This window comes from Notothenia coriiceps, unplaced genomic scaffold (assembly GCF_000735185.1).
Source record: "Notothenia coriiceps isolate Sejong01 unplaced genomic scaffold, NC01 NC01_scaffold00030035, whole genome shotgun sequence".
Classification (NCBI taxonomy): Eukaryota; Metazoa; Chordata; class Actinopteri; order Perciformes; family Nototheniidae; genus Notothenia; species Notothenia coriiceps.
Window position 1 is genome coordinate 2,502 of NW_011362736.1, and position 9,007 is coordinate 11,508.

At 39.7% G+C, this 9,007-nt stretch overlaps 1 protein-coding gene across 1 annotated transcript; it reads right to left on the reverse strand.

Annotated features, from left to right (window-relative positions):
* Nucleotides 1-476: 476 nt before the first annotated feature.
* Nucleotides 477-3,816, reverse strand: LOC104959213 (acidic mammalian chitinase-like). Its single transcript, XM_010787081.1, has 10 exons — nt 3,797-3,816; nt 3,485-3,689; nt 3,143-3,199; nt 2,496-2,661; nt 2,282-2,406; nt 2,069-2,192; nt 1,806-1,991; nt 1,608-1,724; nt 1,387-1,519; nt 477-1,001 (listed from the first exon to the last, which is right to left on the reverse strand). Exons 2-10 carry the CDS (start codon nt 3,673-3,675, stop codon nt 754-756), a joined length of 1,347 nt encoding a protein of 448 aa, XP_010785383.1. The 5' UTR covers nt 3,676-3,689; nt 3,797-3,816; the 3' UTR covers nt 477-753.
* Between the last annotated feature and the right edge of the window lie 5,191 nt (nt 3,817-9,007).

Sequence of the window (9,007 nt, forward strand, 5' to 3'; positions counted from 1 at the left end):
CTCTGGTGGGTTAACTGATCACTGTATGTTAAATTGCTTTCATATACTATGAATGAGTGTGAAAGGTTCCCTCCCTCGGTTTGAACCTCTCTTTATTCCTGACTGACCCAAAGTATCACATCAGTATCAGGGCAATAATCATGTCTATGATAATAATCATGTCCGCAGTCTCAACTGCATGTGGTGCTGTGATTCCTCACCGCTGGTCTGACTAAGAAACAACAAAAGGTAAAATACTGTAGGACCATTTGATGTAAGAGCCTGGATTAATGCCATATATAATTCAGATAAAACCTGTCATCATATAAACATTGTAAGTTCATTGATTTTTTGGAATTGGCCCTCTGTGCCTGTAGCGGGGACATAAGAGTTGTCCCCGCTACATGGTTACCCCCTCTTGGTTTATTTGTACAAAGTTCCTGAACAGCTGTTGGTGTCAAGATTAAACTAAACTCTGCAGTTTAGAGGCTCTTCTTTATTGTTAGATATATAGAAAATAAATGTAGCAAAGTAATACATTTAAAATGAATATGTACTGTATATTGAAATGACGAGTCATCACAATTTGTAGTACTTGATGCTTCTGTTTGTAATCTGCATTGTATGTTACATATTTAACAAGATGCAATGTATCAATACACCACTAAGGATAGTCTCAGATCAATGATTGTACACACAGTGGATACAATAGAACTTTAACATTCTGTCTATTAGTTTGCATCAGTTGTAGTGCACTCTGCCTCCACTTGGGGCTCAGGGCCAGGTGCAGCACTTGCAGCTGTCCTGGAAGACAGTTCCCGGTCCGCAGTGGTTCTGGTGGGTGACGCCCCCATCGCACGAGTAGAAGCTGTTCTTGTCATCTGGGTTGGGGTACAGGCCGTCAGGTTTCCCGTTGCAGAAGCCAGGTCCTGGGGCGTGGGTGGTGGTTGTGGTGGTGGTGGTGGTGGAGGTTGTGCTAGCACCAGGCTTGGCGGTGGTGGTGGAGGGCAGTGGGGGCAGTTCTAAATGGTAGCAGTAGAAGAGTTAGAAGGGTTTGAGTGCAACAATACATGTCTATTAATGTGTGTCTATAACATGACTATGACTTAATGAATAATCCAGACAACATTGTACATTACTTTACTACTGCAAATACTCCATAGTATTAGTAAGAGACAGGTTTTTTTTTTCAGAATATGACATCTCATCCAAACTTTATAGGCCCTTAAGATACCTGTTGTCCAACTTTGTGATGACAAACCTGATGCCTGTTAAAATAAGACTTCTATGACTTAAACTCTGAGAATATGAGATTAAACTCAGTAGTAAGGTTTATATGGCAGCCAAAAAGATTAGTATCTGTCTTGAACATAGTTTACTAACTGCATTAAAATGCTTTGGACCTACCAATATTAAGAAGTTTTCGGAGATGTGACAGCAGAGGGTGGGCGCCCTCTCCGCAGAATTGTCCTGCAAAGTCATCCAAATCAAGGGCCCACACAAAGGCACCGCCAAATTTCTCCTTCTGCAGGTAACGCACCTGTTGGGGTAACATAACAAATAAATTGATGGCAACACTTTGGATTTGGTGTGAATATGTTAGAATATAGAGCTGATGTGCCACCTACCTTGATCTCATAGCTCTCCCTGTTGTCGAATCCCACCCACTCGTTGTTGGTGGTGGCATAGGGAACTTTCTGGTCTTCAATCCACTTAATGGTGGTGCCCTTCAGGAAGCCACAGATCTAGACCATAGACGATAGTTTTTGTAAATTATATATACTGTACATCATAATGGGTTTACTCAAGCCTTATCTAATCTGTACCTCATAGTAGGCCCAGAATCCAGCTTCACGTGTGTATTGTCCGGCTGATGCAGGGCCACTAACTGGAGCTCCAACACCATCATCGTCTGATTTTGTCAGACGGAAGGTACGACCATAGGTAGCGAAACCCATCATCAGCTTCTCCTCTGGGGCGCCGTTATTTTTCCAGTACTGCATGGCATAGTCCTACAAAAGGGAAATAAGAGATGATGTAAAACCTTTAAAGAAGGTACTTTTCTTCTTTAGTTCCGAAATGTACTTACAGTGTTGAAATAGATGAGTTCACCAGTGTCCTTGGATCCTTGAAACAGTGGGCTGTTGTGTCCAGTGAATGTGTTCCAAGTTCCATGGAAGTCATAGGTCATTACATTGATGAAGTCCAGTTCCCTGGATAGGCAAACACAAGAAAATGATTTCAGAAGCCTTCTTAGAACTCCCAGTTTTCCTTTCAAGAGACATACAAGCAGAACACTCACTTGGCAATTTCAGCAATCTCAAATCCAGCATCGATGGTTCCTTTCCCAGCAGCAACTGCAGCAGTCACCATGAGCTGAGGGTTGCCGGTGGCCTTGGCCTCAGCAGCGTAGGCAGCCCTGAGCTCCTGCAAACACAAACCAGAAAGTCAACATGATGTAAACATTTGAATTGTAGCTGCAGTTACAAACTAAAGCAAGATAAATGGAGACCCACCCTGCAGAGCAGAGTGAACCGTCCTTTATCCTCAGGAGGACTTCCACGAGATCCAGGGTACTCCCAGTCCAGATCCAGACCATCAAACCCATGAGTCCTCAGGAATTTGATAGAAGACTGGATGAACGTCTGGCGGTTGGCTGGATTGGACACCATGATAGAGAACCTGCATGGAAGATTGGGTTTAGTTGTCATACACTATCCAAAACTGAACAAAGATTAAAAGTCATGCATGATCAATATACATATATGATGGTTTTCATTTATCTGGTTATCTATTTATCATTGCTTTTTAAAAATAAACATACAGATATGGAAGAAGAAACTAGACCAATAAATGTCCTTAAGGTTCCAATAATGTAGTGGTTAGAGAACCAGTAACATAACTCCCTTGAGCAAGGCACCGGACACCTCCCTTCCCCCCCCACTCCCATTGCTCCACGGGCGCTGCACACTAGCTGCCCACTAGCTGCCCACTGCTCCTAGTACTAGACTCCTGGTACTAGGATGGGTTAAATGCAGAGGCCACATTTCACTGTGTGTGCTGTGTGCTCTGCATGTGAGACCATTAAAGAGGGTTTCATCGCTCCCAATTCTATTCTATTCTCATGTTATTAGTTGGGTTCCGGATTTAAAATATGACTTACTGTGTAGAACCAAAGTTCCACCCGCCAACAGCCAGAAGAGTCTTCAGATGAGGATTTCTGAAAACAGGACAGAGGGTAGGTTAAGACAATACTATATTTCCACCCCATTTGTTTCAATCTTGTAATTTCTTATTACTGAACAGTGTATCAGAGACTCAAGTTGTGCCTTTACATTATACATTACAGAACATCCCTTGACTGGAATCATTGTTTTAGCAAAGTCCCCATTTCAGCTAGAATTAGCTGCTGAAGGCCTCTTTTGCATGGAACAAAACGTCTGCTAACGCCAGAGCCACTGTATCTTAGCCTGACCTCTGACCTCTCTCAACTCTGGCCACTTACTTTGATTTCAGTCCATTGAAAGACTCGTAGAGGACTTCATCATTCCACTCATAGGTAATCAGCTCGTTGGCATAGTTGATCATGGAGAAGGCGTAGATCAGGGTGGTGCACAGGAAGGGGTCCACATTATGTGGCATGTACTTCGCCGGACCAGGTCTGTACTGGGACCAGTTGGTAAAGTAGCATATCATCTGGGTGGCAGATCCTGTGGTGGAGTAAAGGAAGAATGAAGAAACGTTGATTCCAGTAATGTTATGCAAGTGAAAATCCAATTCAAATGAGTCTTGTTGATCAAAAAGTATTAGGACTTACCCAGTTGACATATCACCAGACATAACCCTAAGGAATAAATAAAATAAACAGTGAGACTATACATCTAAAATATAAAAGACAAGTCAACTTTATTTTTATTTCTCAATATCACACATTTGCATATAAAGGACTTCTAAAATCTGTGCATCTTATGGCACCCTCTGTCTAACTGGATTCAGATAAGGACACATTCTTTAACTGGTGAAATTAATGGAATATGCTTCAAAAAGCAAACAAAGAGAGAAGTAAATGTTGTTTGTACAAATACACCAAAATAGAAAAATAATATTATGAACGATCAGGATGACAGTATTAAAGATATTATAGTTGGAAAGTGAAGATTAATTACCCGCTAGAATTGTGAGCCTGGTCATTTTGAATTCACTTCTCACAAATTCACTGGATTACTATGGGAGACAAAAAGTAAACAGGGTCAATTACAACATCAACAAAAGAGAGCTACCATTCTTTAGATCATCATGATACAAATGTTGAATTTAGAGGCATTGTTTGTTCTTAGACCCACCTTAGACTGGACCAGAGACCCGACCAACCACAGCAATGTTAGGCTTTTTATACATTTGATTGTACCCAGAGAGATGGGGAGGTGTAGCTGCCTTTGATACATTGGGGTAATAAATGTTATGATTATTAGAGAAGGTTTTGATAAGATCCTGCAGAGTCTGAAGTCCGAAATGACCTGTGGATCATAGTCCTCAAATGTCACCTTTGATTGTTTAGATGTCTTATTGTTATGGTTGTCATGGAAATCAGTAATTCATATATCATCAACTCATCTTCAACTCAAAATCAATATTTGATCATTCAACAAATGCAAATAGATTATGAAATCATATGGTGTAGCTACAGACTCTCCTGCACTGAAAAACTGAAACTTTGACTTGAACCAAATGTATCTAGTCAACACATTTCACATAACTGTAGCCTACTAGCTAAGTTGAAAGCAATAATATTAAATTGAAACTATTTAAATGTAATAATATTACTCTTACAGTCATGTGAAATGTGTTGACATAATACATGTAATTAAAATCAGCGTTTCAGCTTCAGCGTGTCCTCATTCCCAGCTTTGATCACTGTATCTTTGTCCTTTGTTTCCCAGCGGCCCTGACCATTGAATATCATGACGTTTCTCAGCCAGCAGCTTTTTCTGATGGAGATAAGGGATGAGCTGACTGGGGCATTCTGGGACACAGGGGGGTGTGATAGGCACAATAAAAGAGAAACATATTTCAAACACACAGGAGGTAGACATGACAACGTGAACACCTGAATAATCTACAGTACAAACAGCAAAGATATGAGCTTAACAACAGCATGACATGTGTAACAGCAGCAGTTGGTGAGGAACTAGTAACGTTTTAAACTAATACATAAGACAAAGTTAAATACTTTCCACAGTATTGAAATGTACTACATTTGAAATGAGCACTCAGAAAGTCCTACCAGCAGTCACAGTTTTTCACTGAATCGCAGGCCAAGACAGGCTCCTGCTGAGAAGAATGAGAAGAGATGAATAGCATACGATACAATACAACCTTATTAACAGACCAAGTCTAAACATTTTCTTGCATCACAGCAGCTTTATTTACAACAACAAAGACACATATTTAGAGAAACATGCTCAAGACCCTCTAACGTACATTTGACCTGGGATTTGACTCTGTATTTCATTTCAAATGAAGCTTTAAAACTGTGCCATGAGGAAAGACATGCATTCCACACCTTTTCCAGACAGAATGAATCAAAGAATCCTCACTCTGAGAAACTGTGCCAATTCAAACAATCATTTAGTGCTTTCCTGTCTCATAAAACATGATGTTCCCATTCAACTAAGCTGAATGTGACTTTTCCAAGGAGACAAATCTTTCCTGCGATCATGGTCGCGATTTTAAACGAGTGGTTAAGGTTGAGAATAGAAACAACAACAACACACACCACAGAAAGTAAGGGGAAATTAGGATGGCTTCACTTTATTAGTACAGTCACAACAGGACTCCACCTTTTAGGAAATGTATATTTTTGAAGTGTCAGAATATATGTTATCTGTTCCATCTAAAAGATTTACAACACTATGAAATATAAGTTTGAGGCTCAGGTTTTAACCGCTTTATTATTTATTTGTACATCAAAACAGCGATCAGGCAGAACACCATCTAAATGTAAGTGACCATGCAGTCATGTTGAACTGAAACATCATTTTCAGGAGATCAGACTCCCTACACACAAAGGCAGTGTGCAGTCTACATAACATTACATTGCATTTAGCTGACGCTTTTATCCAAAGCGACTTACAATAAGTGCGTTCGACCAATAAGATACAACCTTGAAGAAAACAGAATCATATAGTACATCAGGTTTCATTGAGCCAAACATTTCAAGTGCTACTCAACTGGCTTTAGATAAGCCAGCCCTTTATTAGTATATAAGTGCTTTGTTAATAATTCTATCGCTCGAAGTGGATTCGAAAGAGATGCGTTTTCAGTCTGCGCCGGAAGATGGTTAAACTGTACACCCCAGCACGTGCACTCCGCTCTGCATCAGCCAAACGACTCGCTGCACCGCACTGCGAGGGGGACCCAAGTTCCCATCAGCAAAAACTTGTGGGTTTGCTATCCTGGCTCCAAAATGGTGGAATGAGCTCCCCATTGAAATCAGGACAGCAGAAAGCTTACACATCTTCCGGCGCAGACTGAAAACGCATCTCTTTCGAATCCACTTCGAGCGATAGAATTATTAACAAAGCACTTATATACTAATAAAGGGCTGGCTTATCTAANACATCTCTCAACACCCATATGAAACAGAACTGTAAACAGATTTACTTTTTCTTTATGGATATTTTACAAATCACTCCCCTTTTAAACTTTATTCTTGTTTTACTGTTATAGTATTTCATTGTTAGTGAGTGAGTTACTCGATGAGTACCAGGAGACAGCGGTTGGTACTCTGGTACAGTTGTGGTGAAGGCACCTGACGTACTTGAACCGAAATGTCTACATGCATAGCAGAAGATGGCATCTTTTTCACATGAATATTCCAGCCAATCTCTGTTTTGAAACCATGAGCTGCAAAATGAGCGCCTTACCCCACTGTACAGGCGAGTTGGGTACTTTCTTAAATATACCTGGGCAGGCTCTGTTTTGTTGAGGTCCTCTGGCACTTGCGGGCCGCTGAGGGGTGGCGGTGTTTGGGGCAACGAAGACGGCTGCGGCTGCTTCGCCTCCGTTGGCGAGGGGGGCAAAGCCGGCGAGTCGGGCGTTAGTGTCCACGAAAGTGGCCGCGGGTAACGTAATGTCCCCATGATCTGAACTGTTATTACCTGCAGTAGATGCAGTGTTGCTGCTGGCGATAAGGGCTGGTTGTTTTAACCATTTTTTTCTTATTATTATTATTATTATTACTACAATTATTGTTATTATTATTATATATGTAATATTTTTCACATTCGATTTTTTTTTTTTTTTACTTCTCATTTTTTAAATGAGGGTGCAGAACGAATCAACTGAGGGTGCATGCTTATGCATCCCCGTAGAACCGGGCCTGCTGTTAATGCACAGACATGAAGATGATTTGGTTCTGCTAATCTCACCTCAGGAAAGAGAGCCAATAAGATGATTCCCTTTAAAGTTGCATTATGAACAATGGGCCAATAACTGTTTAAATAGAGTTGCTCATAGTGATAAATATACCATGACTGCAGTCCCCCCTGTTCAACAAAGTGTTTTCTTCAGCTATTGTTTTGGTAGGATGGGCCTACAACTTAGTGAATAACACATCAAGATGTAGTCTGCTGAACATCTTTTTTCTGACCTAGATTGCACTGATTTCATGTACTAGCCCAGTCGTATGATTCTGTATCCGTTAGATATTTGAACACATCCATATGCTTTAATTGCCGTCAGTCTCCATGCTGATAGGCACATTTTCAGTGTATATTCTTTGTATATTAACTGCATTTAAAGGAACACGACTGGAGGGTTGAGTTTTAGGTTTTGCTGCTTGGAATTTTCCTATTAAAAAGCTTCCATGTCATGACCGAAATTGAGTCATATCTTGTACAGAAATATGCCTCTTGGATGCAATGTCTCCATGCCATATAGTACAGCTTATCACCATACTTCATACTTATCTTATCCTTTGTGTATACTGAACATATACCATAATTGCCCACCTCCCTTTCATGGCGAAGGTCTGATATATGCACCTGAACAGCTGGATATATATAAGATCCTCAACTCACACATATCCATGCTTCTGAGATCCCAAGGTAAGCTTGCCTTCCTATCTGCTGCCTTGCAGACTGTAGAGATTCAGCTTCAGTATGTTTCAGTTGCCAGAGAATGGAACTATTTATCAATTGTATTTTATATAACCTTTATTTATACAGGTAATCTTAGATTCTCAGATTCTCATCCTCAAAACAGACATGGTAGACACATGTAAAAACAGTGCTTCTGGTAATTTTGGGGAAATGCTGCAGTTGTGTTTAGGGCTAAATTGTAAAGGTGATACTTGTATCCACTACACATGGTTATACCTGGAACAAGTGGTTAGGCTGTGACAGGGGAAATGTGCTGATAGTCTGCACACTTCATTTGAAACCAAGATAATAATCTTAAAACGATTATATGATAAACTGAGAGTTTCAAGAACAATGAACAGGTGTAATCTCTAAAACGTTGACTATAAATAAATGTATTATGTTAACAGAATTCACATAACTGTATTAGGTTAGTTGAAATAAATAATATTTAGTTGAATTAAAGAATTAATTAGGAAGGTTCAACTTAATATTATTGCTTTCATCTAACCTAATGTGACATTTGTTGACATAATACATTTAATTAAAGTCAATGATTCTGTTTTTTCAGTGTATGTTATTCCTGCTTTTATGAATGGAATTCAACAAATGTATAAAGGAAATATTGATATTGATTTTGACTGATTCAAAACTACACAAAGATTTAGATATTCCAGAAAAACAATGCTCGTTTACATTGGTGGAGATAATCACCAACTCATTTGGGTTTATAGGCAATATGCTTTGAGTACATTATAGTTATTGTCAGGTTTAAAAAATAATATGGAGTAATTTTATGTTACTATTGTTTGTCTCTGTCTTTTCTTTGACCAATCTGTTTGATCTATTTATTCTAGAAAAAAAGGAAATCAGAGTTTGAGATCAAA